The sequence below is a fragment of the Genypterus blacodes genome, unplaced genomic scaffold (genome assembly GCF_046128005.1).
Source record: "Genypterus blacodes isolate CSIRO-AG114 ecotype Tasmania unplaced genomic scaffold, CSIRO-AGI_Gbla_v1 ptg000017l_1, whole genome shotgun sequence".
In the NCBI taxonomy this organism is placed as follows: Eukaryota; Metazoa; Chordata; class Actinopteri; order Ophidiiformes; family Ophidiidae; genus Genypterus; species Genypterus blacodes.
Window position 1 is genome coordinate 6218651 of NW_027466831.1, and position 14280 is coordinate 6232930.

Genomic DNA, 14280 nt, shown 5'->3' on the forward strand with positions numbered 1-14280 from the left:
CACTGTGTGTGTGTGTGTGTTTCTTTGTAACTCTGCAAAATGATTCTGTGTGTGCATATGTGCTGACTTTGTCTTAACCTTTGTCTTGTTCAAGCAGTTTCATGTGTTTGAACAAGTACGTGCACCTCTGTGCATAAGCATGTTTACACACATGGACAACTGCTATGTCTGTTTGTAATGGTTCATCTTCCCTTAACAATGGATTCTAACTTGATGGATGTGTCTGTATTTGTCTAGATGTAACTGTTGTAAAAAGGTTTCTTTCCTTTTCTTTCCCTTTCCCTTCATTTTCTTTTCTTTCCTTTATTTTCCCTACACACAGTGTGCAAAGTTACAGTGGGTGCGTGAGTTGTACATTCCATTCCAGTACACAGCGACATGCACATTCTTCACCTTCTATCAATCAAAAGACTTTCCAAAAATATTTTTTGGAGAAATTCTGTGTGTATTCCGATGTAAACATGTGAAAATACAGCTTCTATATTAATCACATATTCAAAGGTTTTGCGCTTTCAAATGAATGGATTTCATTCTCACACAGACATGACATAAACGTTTAAACTTGACTTTCATAAACAACAACATAAACAATAACCCTAACATGCATGCTCCTGTGCGCGTGCATGCGTGTAAATAGCGTGTGATGACGCGCGCGCCTACAGGCTCCATTCATTTGCTACGTGAGCCTCTGGACCGACACGCTTCTCTCCACGCCGGGAAGCCTGGGCTTCAAACCGGCAACATGAGGGGTTCCTGCCCACCGAGGAGCACCCGGGTCCGGGCAGGTAGGCTGTACACTCTGGCGGAGTTCACTCTGGTCTTTTTGACACTTGTCATTCGACATTTTGCGTGTGTATCGTAGCTGGAAGTATCGCCGCGCTAGCAGGCTGATGAAGTAAACAAGTCCGTCACGTAGGCACGGCTCAGCTTCCTGCAACACAGGCGGGACCCGACGTGTCATTAGCCGAGGTGTTTGATTAAACAGTGAACCAGAGGCTGAATTTAGGAAAGTTTGATACTTTGTAAATACCAACGAGGGTTGTTACCGAGCATCTCTCTATCTGTCACATAGCTGGCTAAGCTAGTTAGTAAGCTAGCCAGCTGACAGCGATGACAGTGAGAGCCTGTCAGTGGATGTAAACAGGACAAAGTGTTACCGACCAGAACGTGAATACAGCTGCATTACATGTAGTACATGTATGATATTTATGTATAAGTAAATGTATATCGTACTGCATAGCACATGGAGAGGTGAAGGTTTATACACACAAACACACGCACACACACACACACACACACTCATCTGTAGACTAATGTCACTTTTCCTGATGCAGCAGCTCACACATTGCAACTTATCATCCGGGTCTTGAACGTTGATGTTCAGAATATGTCAATCTATCTGAGCTACTTCTGTGCGCTGTATCATTCAATGAGTTGTTTTGGAGTAAGAACAGGCTGTTATCTCATTCTATTCTGAGGCTGTGTTTAACTTAATGCCACTTCATTTTGACAAAAGCCATGCACGGGGCGCAAACACTCGCACTCGGAAAGATTGTCAGATACAAGGGTGGACACAGTGCTGTTGTTTGTTCCTGCATAGTCGGTGTGATTGAAATATGTGGAGCCTGATCTGTGGTGACAGATGTAGGAGGGATAAACAGTGATCAGGCTGTAGGTGAGTAGGTGTGGTTTGGCTGTCTGTGTGTCTGTCTCTGCATACACACTGAGCCAAGGCTTACAACAGAATATGGTGCTAGAAATTGGCTTGCTTGTCTCTCGCTCTTGTTAAGCATTGTTTAGTATTTTTAATTGTTCCATTACATTAATGTTTCACTGGATGCTGCAGCCCATATGCGTATTAGAGCTATATCCCTTTGTGGGCTCTATAGTGGCTGCATGTCTCACTGGATGTTCCTCCCTGTGTCTCTGAGAGGCGGCTTGGATCTCTGCCAGCTGCAGTAAATCTGTCCTCTCTCCGTCTTCCTTTCCTTCCATCTTTATTTTCCACGATAGGGGGGGTGTCTTTCTTTCCATCTCCCTCAGCGCCTCACTCAGAATAATCGCTATAAATCATTCCCTCTTCTTATCCCTCTCCTTCGACTGGCTGCCTCGCCGCCCCTCCCTTGCCGCATCCTCCCACTATCTGGGTGAAAGTTCGCCTGCGTGCTCAGAATCCCCTTACAGGCTTCAGGCAGAGCTTCAGCCTCGGCCTGTAATGCCTGTGCGGCGGCCCTGTGCGCCTGCTCACACTGTTCTTCCTGATGTTTAGCGTCCGGGTGCATTTGAGGACAGGGTTTTCACTGTTATTTTTGTGTGCCTGTGCTTGCATATGTTGCAGTGCCTCTAAGGGATGGCGAGGACGTGCTATTGAGTCTCACATACAATGACTCAAAGGGATTTACAGGCTTACACAACAGATGATTGATGCCAATGAGACATAACCACAGCTTTATTGACTTTAAAGCATACCATTGTCACATGAAAGGCATAATCTCTAACATAAGACCAACTGCATGAACAAACAGGGACCGAGCAGCAGGGACATGATGGACAGCAGATTGAGTACTGCTTTTGTTTTTACTGTTTGTTTTTATTGAAGCATGAAACATTTGACATGATTTTGGAGATCATTTTTTATACAGAAAGAGGGGGGAAGGGAGAGAGAGAGATAGAGAGAAAGAAGGAATGCTGTACCATCATTGTTATTGTTGTTGTTGAACTTTTTGCGTAGACCCTGAGGTAAAATAGGCAACATGAGGTACAAGTAGATTGAAATCCAGACAGCAGGAAGCCACGGTCCACTGGAGGTTGTGAGAACATGGTACAGTTGTGTGGGCGTAGAGTCCAGGATGGCATCAGTGATGTTGATGCGATGATCTCATTAGGGTAAATACAGTTTTTACAGGATGATGGCCAACAGCAACAATTTAGGCAGCTACAAATCGCATTATAGGCTGTGGTGAAGAGGAAATCCCACCCAAAGACCCGACCCAACCCCGCAGCCACACAGCCCCACAGTCACACAACCCTGTCCTGGCCAGCCTGGGATGTAAAATAAAATGGAACAAATAAAAAGGAACTATGCAGGGTTCAGGTTTTCAGTCACTGAGTGAGTCCTGCTTAGCTGGCAGTGTGCCTCATATGTGGCCCGGGCCAGAAGACTGACTTCGATGCTGCCAGAATAAAATGTTTCCATTAGCTAGATTGAAGTGAATGAATGGTTTTGCTGTGGAAACACTGCAGGCATAAATCGCGTATTCATTAATGAGATTATACTTGGGAATGTATCTTGTTTATGTCCTTCCTATTTCATACTGTTCCAAACACAAAAAGAAGTAGATAGCTGTGTATGCGTCCAAACCTGTGCTGGCACTGCGAGAGTTTAGTGTTTGTGTGTGCGCGCACGTGTTTGTTTGTGTATTTAGGCGGTATTACTAGAAGCTTTGACGTGGAGTGTTTTGCTGATGTGATTAGCCCCGTCTGACATGCTGACTACCAGTCTGGGTGAGCCGTGACCTCTGACCCTCAGAGCAGATGCAGACTTGATTACACAGTTGTTGCTATAAAGGAGAAAGTTCTTGTCAGTTGTCAAATTTAAACTGACGTGAGTGTTTATATTTCCGTAAACAGTGATTTGAACACTGCTCCAAAGATCTGTTCACTGTAACTCAACAGCATACTTGGTTAAATATAGAAAGCAGACATACAGTGCCACCTGGTGTCGCAACAGTGACACTACATTAAGAACAGCTGTCCTACGAAGTTGTTAACATGAGAATCTTTATTTCAAATGGAAGCTTGAATGATGACGGTGAGAGTTTCTCAGTGCTCTGTTGTGTACGCTTTCTGTTGTCCCAACAACAGGAGAAACAGCTGTAACATGAAGGCATCACTGCTGGAGTTTAATATGCGCCTGTACCAGATATTGAAGCATAGATCCGAGCTCGGGTGTTATGGATCTTTATCACCTGACCTTAAGAGAGAGTAAATGTGGGAGACTGGACTATAACATGTGGTCAGACTGTCAGTGGAAGAAAATGTGTCCTTGTTGTTGAGCTGTGGAGTTATCTGTGGTGGAAAACAACATGACATCATTTTGACTTGAAGCATTTCCAGCCTGAAACAAAATGGTTTATCATGTGACCATTATGTTTTGCAGAATAATCACAATATGATGTTTTGGAGAAGTAATGTAGCTCAACTGCATCATGTTGATGACTTGAATCACTCATGCATAAGTCATTACAGTTATACTCCATATCATGGTTGCATCATTAGTTAAGTAATGAAGCTGCTCAGACATGTGTGATGGTGATAACTGCACTGCACAACTCATCTCTCTCCTCTGCATTTCTGCTTTTATATACTGTGTGAGACAACACATGTTTTATATTAAAGTATTCCCTAAATACTCTGTAGCTGTAAAAGAGCTGGAAGTCCTGCTTGTGTTTATGAGCAAGCAGGAATATATTTACATTTAGTGTGTATTTGGATTAGCACCTTTAATGTGTCTATGTGTTGACTTTCGACTGTGTGTAGTGTACACAAAAACAAGCCATGACCTCACACATTTTGTTTTGACCAGTGGATTGTTTGCTATTTAGATATTTTTTATCTTAAATGGCAAAAAAGTACATTACTGAAGAGATGAATGTGATTACTGGCACAACACAATACAAGCAAACTGACCTCATAGTGCTCTGATCAAAATCTTCAGCTGACAAAATAACAACATGGCCTACAGTGTGTGTGTGTGTGTGTGTGAGAACTCTTCCATGAGGAGGACGTATGGGCTTGTCAGTGTGAAGCTTGTGACCACATCGTGTGTAGGTTGTGGGTCCGTTATGTCTCGTGTGTTTTCGTTCTCGCGCTGCTCTGCTATTGGCCGCCGCGCGTCTCCGTCTCTTTTCCTATTGGTTCCCCTCGCTGCTGCATTCACTGTCCATGCGTGCTGCACGCGAACGCTGCTCAGTTGTTTTTCCCTTTCACGACTTTTCCCGATTTTCCTTCACTTTTCCTCTCGTGCCATTACGGTATTACTCACTGGCATATATTCACTTTACTGGAGCTGTAGTCTATATCTCCTTCACGACAATGTTTCCACCATTAATAGGTCAAAATGCACCCGTGCTGTCAATGAACGCTTTTATAACACTTAATAGTTATAACACAAATAGTTCGAATTCACTTTCCTCTGTGAGTTATGTTTCATGGATCAACAGGATTGTTTACCGACACAAGTAAAGTACTCGTGAATGGATATGGATGTTTTTATTAGCAACTACCTTCTTGGGCAACACGTTTTCGGAGATATTTATATTTACATACAATATTTTCACCAAATTTACTTTAAAAGTTTGAGAACTTGAGGTCATATCGCAGTAATAAAAGACTAGAATTGCAATAAACGGGATTATGTGTAATGTTGCATCCCTTTGCATTTCCAAATACGTTAATGTGATAATGTTAGTGTTCAAAGCTTGTTAATTAATACAATATAATGAAGCACTGTCATCGTATTTTGCGTACATTTTGCGTTGGTCAGGTTGTTTTTCCTCAAGCGGGCCCCGTTGCGCGTTGTTTCCCGCCGTTACGGTAATAAGAAGCCGCTGCTTTCTCAGCTGCCCCCCCGCCCCTCCCCTCCCCTCCCCTCCCCTCCCCTCCCCTCCCCTCCCGCAGCTCGGTGAGGCAGACCGACATAAGGCTCCCCGTGTCAGTGTGACGGTGAACGGCATGGTGGTGCGACATCCACGATGCCGGATAGCGACGAAGCGATGGAGGTTTCCCCGCGGGAGCTCAGGCAAAACCCGCTGAGGAAGATCTGGATGCCCTGCATCAACGGGCGGCCGGAGAAGCACATCTCTCAGAGGCGCGGTAAGATGCTGACCGGTGCCGGTGCCGGTGCAAATGCCGCACATGATGCAATAGGAGCGACACTCTCATCCGGTGATCATTCTTGTCTTTTGAGTTAATTTTTTCCTCAATATATACTCTCTCTCTCTTTTGGAATGTGGGGGACATTCACGCACGTCTGATTTTTTTATTTTTTTGTAACGTTGCGCACTCATTAAAACCCGGCATTGTTGCGTCATATTCAGCTGACCTGGCTCATCACGTTCAGTCTGGTGTGTGTGTGTGTGTGGAGGTAAATTTGAATAATTGAAACCGGGATGAGTTGAATTCAGCCATGTGATACTCACATGAGCGAAATGGATCCAGCACAGCAGTGAAGTCTGAACGTGACCTTTAGTTGAGCATGAGAGGAAGCAAAAGGATGAGAGAGAGGAGAGAGGAGCCTGGGGTGAAGATGTGGAGAAGCCCCAGCAGGAGAAACAAGGAGTCCTTATCACAGAGGCCCGAGTCAGAGGCCCGGAGAGGGGCTCAAGTGCTCGCTCACTGTGGTGAAGATGGCCGAGATAACGCCAGGGTGGAACAAGGTGGAGTGTGTGTTGTAACAGAGCCGATCGGGGTGAAGTGTGTGTTGTAAGTGTGCTTTGTTTTTGCTGAGTCAACCCTCTGTCTGCTGTCAGAGCTGCTGGTGCCTCATATCAGCCTGAAATTGCTCCCAAACATGTCACACACACTCCCGCTTCATCACACACACTCCGGCTTCATCACGCACAAAGTGGAGAATCTCAAAGGGGCGTTTCCGACCTGCTTTCCCAGAGGTCAGGGGTCATTTGAACCTTTCCCCAAACGGGAAAACACCATCTTCCCTCTGCTGTGTCTTTATTTTTAACCCTTTGATGGTCATTTGAAGGTCATGCTCAGACCTTGAACTTCATTCTGAAAGTGTGTGTGTGTGTGTGTGTTCCTCTCTCTGTTTCAGTGTGTATGACCAAGTGCCCGACCCTCATTGTAACTGTGGGACTGCCGGCTCGAGGGAAGACCTACATCTCAAAGAAACTGACCCGCTACTTAAACTGGATCGGCGTGGCAACCAAAGGTACGACACACTACACCGACACACACACACACACACAAACACACAAACACACACACACACACACACACACACACACACACACACACACACACACACACACACACACACACACACACACACAGATATATTTACAGGCGGCGTAACTGTGCTCACTATATTTGCATCTTTGACAGAATTCAACGTGGGTCAGTACCGGAGGGACTGTTTGAAGATCTACAAGTCCTTTGAGTTCTTCCGTCCCGATAATGAAGAGGGCTTAAAGATCAGGCGGTAAGAGTAAGAAGGCGATGATGTCACGCTTCCTGCAATACAAACGCTGCTGTTGGCTTCATGAGTGTGTGTGTGTGTGTGTGTGTGTGTGTGTGTGTGTGTGTGTCCCTCTACAGACAGTGTGCCATGGCAGCGCTGAACGACGTCCGAGAGTATCTGAGTGTGGAAGGCGGACAGGTGGCGGTGAGTGTGACAAGTCGGCACGACGACCGCCCCGTGAGCGCACACACACACACACACACACAGAGGAGCTTCATCAGGAAGGTCTCTGACGTTTTGTCCTTTCAGGTCTTTGATGCCACGAACACGACGAGGGAAAGACGAGGGACCATCGTTAAGTTCGCTGAGCACAACAGGTTCAAGGTTTGTATAAACGGAGAGCAGGTCTGAGCCTCCTGGCACCACCGCCGCCATGACGACCTCCATCAGTACCTGTCTTTGTCTCATCTGCTCTCTAGGTGTTCTTTGTGGAGTCGATGTGTGAGGACCCTGACGTCATTGCAGAGAATATAGTGGTAAGCAGCATCTGTGTGTTGTTGTTGTTCCGTCATTAAGATTCAGAATATTGTGAAGTTGACGTCGTCTGTCCCGGCTCACTTCCTGTAGCAGGTGAAGCTGGGAAGCCCCGACTACATCCACTGTAACACAGAGGAGGCTGTGGAGGATTTCATGGAGAGAATCAAGTGTTACGAGTCCTCCTACCAAACTCTGGATGAGGTCCTGGACAGGTGAGGACACACAGCTGACCTGCAGCAGACGCGTGGACCTCCACAGGGTCACACACACACACACACACACACACACACACACACACACACACACACACACACACACACACACACACACACACACACACACGCAACCCTCATCTTCTGCCTCTTCTGCTCCAGGGATCTGTCCTACATAAAGATCATGGACGTGGGCCGGCGTTACCTGGTGAACCGCGTCCAGGACCACATCCAAAGCCGCATCGTTTACTACCTGATGAACATCCACATCACGCCGCGCTCCATCTACCTGTGTCGCCACGGGGAGAGCGACCTCAACATCAAGGGCCGCATCGGGGGCGACTCGCCGCTGTCTGACAGGGGGAAAGAGGTGGGCCTGTCTGTCAGGCTTTACCTTCTGACTGCTCCACATAACAAAACGTACAAACACAAACATTTTAATGTTCTTCATCTTCTACCTCTCAGTTCGCCAAGAGTCTGAGGAAATTCATCCAGGAGCAGGACATCAAAGATCTGAAAGTGTGGACCAGCCAGATGAAGAGAACCATCCAGACGGCCGAGTGCCTGGGGGTCCCGTACGAGCAGTGGAAGTCCCTGAACGAGATCGACGCGGTACGTCCTTGTTTGTGCTCGCCGACGTCACCGCGCCTCAACGCTCTGTGACGCTTAAACGCACCTTCTTCTTCTTCTCCTTCACACAGGGCGTGTGTGAGGAGATGATGTACGAGGAGATCCAGCAGAACTTCCCCCTGGAGTTTGCACTGAGGGACCAGGACAAGTACCGCTACCGTTACCCTAAAGGGGAGGTGAGAGGGGGCTGCTTAATACGGCTGTAGAGTGTGTGTGTGTGTGTGTGTGTGTGTGTGTGTGTGTGTGTGTGTGCGTGCGCGTGTGTGTGTGTGTGTGCTGTGATCTGAGCGTCTCTGTGATCCGCCCTTCAGTCGTATGAAGACCTGGTGCAGCGGTTGGAGCCTGTGATGATGGAGCTGGAGAGGCAGGAGAACATCCTGGTGGTCTGTCACCAGGCCGTCATGCGATGTCTCCTGGCTTACTTCCTGGACAAGACTGCAGGTATCACTGTTAATACTTACCTAGTACTCCTCTACAACCAGCCCAATCTTAGAAACGTCCTCACTGTCTGTCTCCGTCTCCACAGATGAGTTGCCTTATCTGAACTGTCCCCTGCACACCGTGTTGAAGTTAACCCCCGTGGCTTACGGTGAGTTCATGTTCCCTCAGGACTCTGACTAACAGCTGGAGCAGTTTGGCTCTACAGCACGCCTCCTGCTCTCGCTCGTGTCAGAGTCCGTCAGATACTTTGTCTCATTTCTTCTGTCGTCTCCTCGCTCTGACTGCTCTCTCTCTCTCCTCTAGGCTGTAAAGTGGAGTCTGTCTATTTAGGTGTGGACGCCGTGAACACACACAGGGACAGACCGGAGGTAGGTTTACCAGACACACAGACTTGTCCCTCAGCAGAGGAACCCAGACAACTTCAATCCACTTTGACTGTGATTGGGTGAGATGTGGGACGTCTCACACAGCAGCTGTCTGTCCCCTGCTCGCCCTCCTGAATACAGAGCGAGCAGGCAGTTCTGACGCTCTGTCGCTCTCCTCTCACTGCTGAAACAGTGTAAACATTTCACACAGGCAGAGGAAGTCACGTTTACAGGCTCCGCCCACCAACAGCAACCGAGACCCGTGTGACATCACTCCCCCCACCCCACCTGACCTTTCCTCCTGTTTCGCGTGTGTCAGTCTTCCAGGAATCCAGTCTAGTGATGATTGTGTGTGTGTGTGTGTGTGTGTGTGTGTGTGTGTGAATGAATGAATGAATGCATTAGCGTGACAAAAAGCACATTTCTGTTTTTAGAAATGAACTTTGAAGGTCAGTAGTTTACCCTGATAGTGTTTAATATCATCCTGAAGCCATTGAAGGGTTAATATTGTGAACACAAATTACAAACCTCAGCATTTGATCACGCTATGTTGCTATGGTGATATAGTGGATATGTATATCTACATATTGACTCACAGTGAAGCCATTTTTGCAGTGTCATGCATTCCAGTCATTGTCTCATAAATGTTGTTTTGAAACGTGTGATGTGTGTGGGTGTGTGTGTCTCTGTGAGCGTCAGCAGAGCTTCACCTGCAGTGCAGTCACACTGTTTACTGTCCTTACACCCCTGTTCACTTTGTTGGATAACTCAACAATTTGACCCAAGCTAACATTTTTCATGTTTTGTGTATTTGTTCATACATTTATTGAAAATAAAAAAAACACTGATTCATCATGTTATTTTTGTATCCATGACACTTTGTTGACTTTAGTCCAGGACCAATTTCAGCATGAGGGTCTGCAGTAATGTGAGAGGATTCGAAATGAACCCACAGTGCAGAAAAACCTGCAGAGGTTGCAGAAAAAAACTTCACATCTGTCAAATCTTTAGTTTAGACTCAGGCTCACGAGTCCCAAAGAGCTGTGTGACTGCACCAGATGAAAGCATGAACTGACAACTTAATCCTGTTTAAGAAAACACAAGTCATGAGGTCATAACGCTCCTTTGTCTCCTCTGTCTGTCTCAGAACGTGACGGTGCAGCGCAGCAATGAGGACGCTCTGCAGACAGTCCCAGATCACTTCTGAACCTGCACTTCCTGTTCCTGCGGAAACCCCCATCCAGTTTTCCATCCTTTTGGACCCTCTGACCTCATAGCGGGAAAAGATCCTGTTCTAACTCCCGTGACGGTGGCATCACATAAAGCACTCTTACTCAATGTATTCTGTGTGTATACATCTGTACGGATGTGTACGCTACATTACTGAAGCTCAAACACCGACAACAGAAGCTAAAGGAAAGACTATTTTTATATGTGGGTCCACTTTTATCACATTGATAATGTTCCTTTAACAGTCAGCATTTTTTTCCATTCCTATTTGTACCTACTGTATATTTATTGTGTGCGTGAGTAAACTGCACACAGGCTTCTTCTTCTTCTTCTACGCCTCACATCTGTCCTAACCTGGGTCACTAATCCTAAAAGGGGTGAAAAAAAAGTGAAATGTGTGTTCACTTGCCAGGCGGGTGTGAGTTTATGTTGAAATAAAACTTCTCCTGGTTGTATTTTCTCTAAAAGAGTCACACAAAACACAGAAACAAGACAGGTTTACTCCTGGACCAAGCTCAGACGCTGTAATGTGACGCTCTGACATTAGGCTGCTCGTCTCTTCTAAGGTTACATGGTTTAGGGTTCTTCAAATATTTGCAGGTTACAGTTTTTTGTTGCGCCAATGTGACAAGCTTTCAGTTCTTAGACTACAATCCCGTTACCAAATATCACTTGACTTTGCTGGGAATGATCCGTTTCTAAACAATCAGGATTTCTACCAAACCAAGCCACAAATGCATCAGCTCTGTTTTCAGATCAAGATTTGGAAGCAGTAAATAAAATCCAGCATAAAAGGACTGGATTTTTTTAATCCGATGGAAAGATCTAAATGCAAAACAACACGATCTGATGGTTTGATGCCGCTGATCAGTATTGTAACGGAAAACACAAACTTGGCCCTCGGCACTCCTGATAGCGAGTGTGTAGGGTGTGGTGCAAAGTGTTGTAAATTTGCCTACATGAAGCCGTGTCTTATATTGATATGCGTTGGTTGAATTCTCTGTACAGTTTGTGTCTCTCCTGTTCTGGTTTTATATCTGGCTGTACTGATTGTATAATTGGAAAGCTTTGTTCCTGTTCAACTGTCAAAATGTCAATAAAGCTTGAATGCTTCGTCCAGGTTGCAGTTTGGGATAAAAATTTCTGAGTATTTGTTCCAAACTAAAAAGAAGACGAAGGGGAAAGAAAATGACTGAAGTACAAACAAAGGATCATGTTTTTATTCACTTCTACAGCCTAAACGTCTAAGTACTTCCATGGGGTTTAACTCTGCGCTAAGACATAAATGTGCACCATTTCACTGCTATTGTGGTTCAAAGGTCTGTCGTAACAAAACGATAGCAAAATGAAACGTGCATATAATATATATATATTTAAAAAACAAACGCATTGAAATGATTTGAGGAGAATCTCCGCGTCTCGCTGTGAGCGTGGACGACGGGACGACGAAGGACGAATCCTTGACCCATCAGCCCCCGGATGTCTTTGTGTCGGGACTTTCTCTGATCTCTCCACAGTGACGGCCAAGATTGCAAAAGGAATGTTGTTCCCTGGGACGTTTCCCTCAGAACTGCAAGAGTGAAACAGAACCGTGTCAAAGTCACAATCAATCTAAACAAAACCAAGGTGCCTTCACGCTCATGTTAGTGACGTGAATCAGATCTGGAGTGTGAACGCGGCTCGGACACGACGACAGGAAGCTACGTAAATGCAGAAGCAGACTCACGTTTTTGAGGAACTCCTCGGCGACGATACGCGCCCGAGCGTTGACGGACAGCTTCATCTCGCTGATCTCCTTGTCGATTTCCTCCATGAAATGAATGACGAAGTCCACCAGCTTATGCTTGTACATCTGCTCCGTGTGAAAGTTGGTGATGAGGAAACTGATGTCGTAGCCCTGCGGAGGAGAGACGGAGCATTAGAGATCCTTTGTCACGTGTGTGTGTGAGCTGAGAGCCGCCTGTACATCCTCCATCGGCTCTTACCTCCACCGGTTTCCTCCTCAGGATGAAGAAGTTCTCTGCTCTCATCATCATGAAGCGCATGAATTTGTGGCACAGAATCTTCTCAATCTCATCGGCCTGCAGTAGCACATGATTTATTAGTTAACATCAACACTTCTAATCTCTACAGTCACACCCGACGCCTGTTTAAATTCAGGGTCAAACTCTGACTGACCTGCTTGACGGCGATGCTGACTCGGACAGAGTTGATGGAGCCTTCGATCAGAACCTTCTCCTTGTCATTACGGCTCACGATCACAGGCTGGAGAAGCAACTCTTTGCTGCTCCTGGAGGGGATCAGGAAAGGAGGGACACACAGACACACATACACCTTTAACGTTGTGTCACAGGCGTAATCTATGCCGGCACGTATCCCGTCGCTGTAACACTCACCGCACTTCCACCTCCGGCTTGTTGTGTCTCTCCACCACTTGTGAGGAGAAGTTCTCCAGGCAGAGTGCAGCCTGCAGGGTGGCTCGCACGGCATTGAGGTACGGGCGCAAGGTGGCCGTCTGAGGGGAGAAGAGAGAGAGAGAGAGATAAGGTGATGAAGAGCAGGTGAGGAGGAATCCTAACGCGAGCGGACGACAGGTAAGACGTGACCTGAACTTGAACCCAGACCCTTAAATAGAGACGTGTAGAGAACTCGATAAGCGACTACATGTTTGTGTTCTGCAGGTCTGACAGCCTCTGAGGGTTTGAGTAAAACCGGCTCCATGATGACAGGAAACATCACCTGGAGGGAAACACGCTGCTGAGCTGAGCTGGATCAAAGCCACCATGACTCATAGAAGCAGTCAAGGCACGGCGACCTCATATCTGTCCACCTTGGCAAGCTCACAGAGCGCTGGGCAGCTCTGGAATGTGCCAATTAGTATCACTGTTGTTGGTGGTCAGAGGTGCTGCTCTGGGACTGACCTCTGACCTCGCTGACTGACCTCGCTGTCAGCAAGATATAAGCCACTGAAAGCTGAGAGAGTCTGAGGGCGCCATGAATAGAATCTCAAATCGGGTGTCACGATGAGAAATGAGTCACTAAATGAATTGTCTTCGTCATCAATCATCATCACCATTATCATCCTAATTTCGTCTGATAACAGCAGTCGCGTATTCAGCAGGTGTGTCCTCCCCTGTAGGCTGCTTTATATGTCAAGTAACTGTCATTCTACAGAGATCATCTGCGCGCATAAATAACAATCCGTGTTCGATCTCGTCATTTTAGGTCGTTTCCTTTAAAGCGAGTAAACCGACCTGCTAACGTTAGCTAGCTAGTCGCTCGGCTATATTTCAAGCGGTTCCAGAGCGACACACCGAACCGCCGGTGTGTCGGTGAGCGACGAGCCTCCGACGGCTGAGTGTCAGCATATTTTGACGGTAAACCGACTGAGTGTTTACGGAAAATATGTGAATTCTCTCACCATTTCTCTGCGAGCGGCGGCGGCGGCTGAAGGCGGAAGTAGCGACGCTTGCCACAGCGCTTACGTCATCATACGGGAACTCTGGAGCGATGATTCATTTCTTAGGACGACTGTTTTAATGACTTTAAAACTTGAAATGTGTAATGATTAAATGTGTAATGGTCAACACAATATGTTAAATGTCCATTCGTCAATTAATCATAAAAACATTATTTTGGGTAGTGACAATCAGGGCGTGTTGCGTTCACG

The 14280-nt window shown here is 46.5% G+C and overlaps 2 protein-coding genes across 4 annotated transcripts; one reads left to right on the plus strand and one right to left on the minus strand.

Annotated features, from left to right (window-relative positions):
• Positions 1–673: 673 nt before the first annotated feature.
• Positions 674–11736, plus strand: pfkfb4b (6-phosphofructo-2-kinase/fructose-2,6-biphosphatase 4b). 3 transcript variants are annotated; one of them, XM_076140984.1, is made up of 14 exons: positions 674–785; positions 6830–6946; positions 7120–7216; positions 7333–7399; positions 7505–7579; positions 7675–7731; positions 7823–7944; positions 8107–8314; positions 8410–8556; positions 8646–8750; positions 8886–9015; positions 9101–9163; positions 9319–9383; positions 9574–10517. In XM_076140984.1, the coding sequence occupies exons 1-14, from the start codon at positions 743–745 to the stop codon at positions 9646–9648; spliced, it is 1371 nt and encodes a 456-aa protein (XP_075997099.1). In that variant the 5' UTR covers positions 674–742; the 3' UTR covers positions 9649–10517. The 3 variants fall into 3 exon arrangements, with proteins under 3 accessions (XP_075997099.1, XP_075997097.1, XP_075997098.1); XM_076140982.1 differs by lacking the exon at positions 674–785 and adding an exon at positions 5688–5874 and having other exon boundaries at positions 9574–10518; XM_076140983.1 differs by lacking the exons at positions 674–785; positions 9574–10517 and adding exons at positions 5689–5874; positions 10528–11736.
• A 72-nt stretch (positions 11737–11808) lies between these two features.
• Positions 11809–14122, minus strand: arpc4 (actin related protein 2/3 complex, subunit 4). Its single transcript, XM_076140985.1, has 6 exons — positions 14032–14122; positions 13007–13125; positions 12789–12900; positions 12596–12691; positions 12337–12507; positions 11809–12180 (listed from the first exon to the last, which is right to left on the minus strand). Exons 1-6 carry the CDS (start codon positions 14032–14034, stop codon positions 12175–12177), a joined length of 507 nt encoding a protein of 168 aa, XP_075997100.1. The 5' UTR covers positions 14035–14122; the 3' UTR covers positions 11809–12174.
• Positions 14123–14280: the final 158 nt, after the last annotated feature.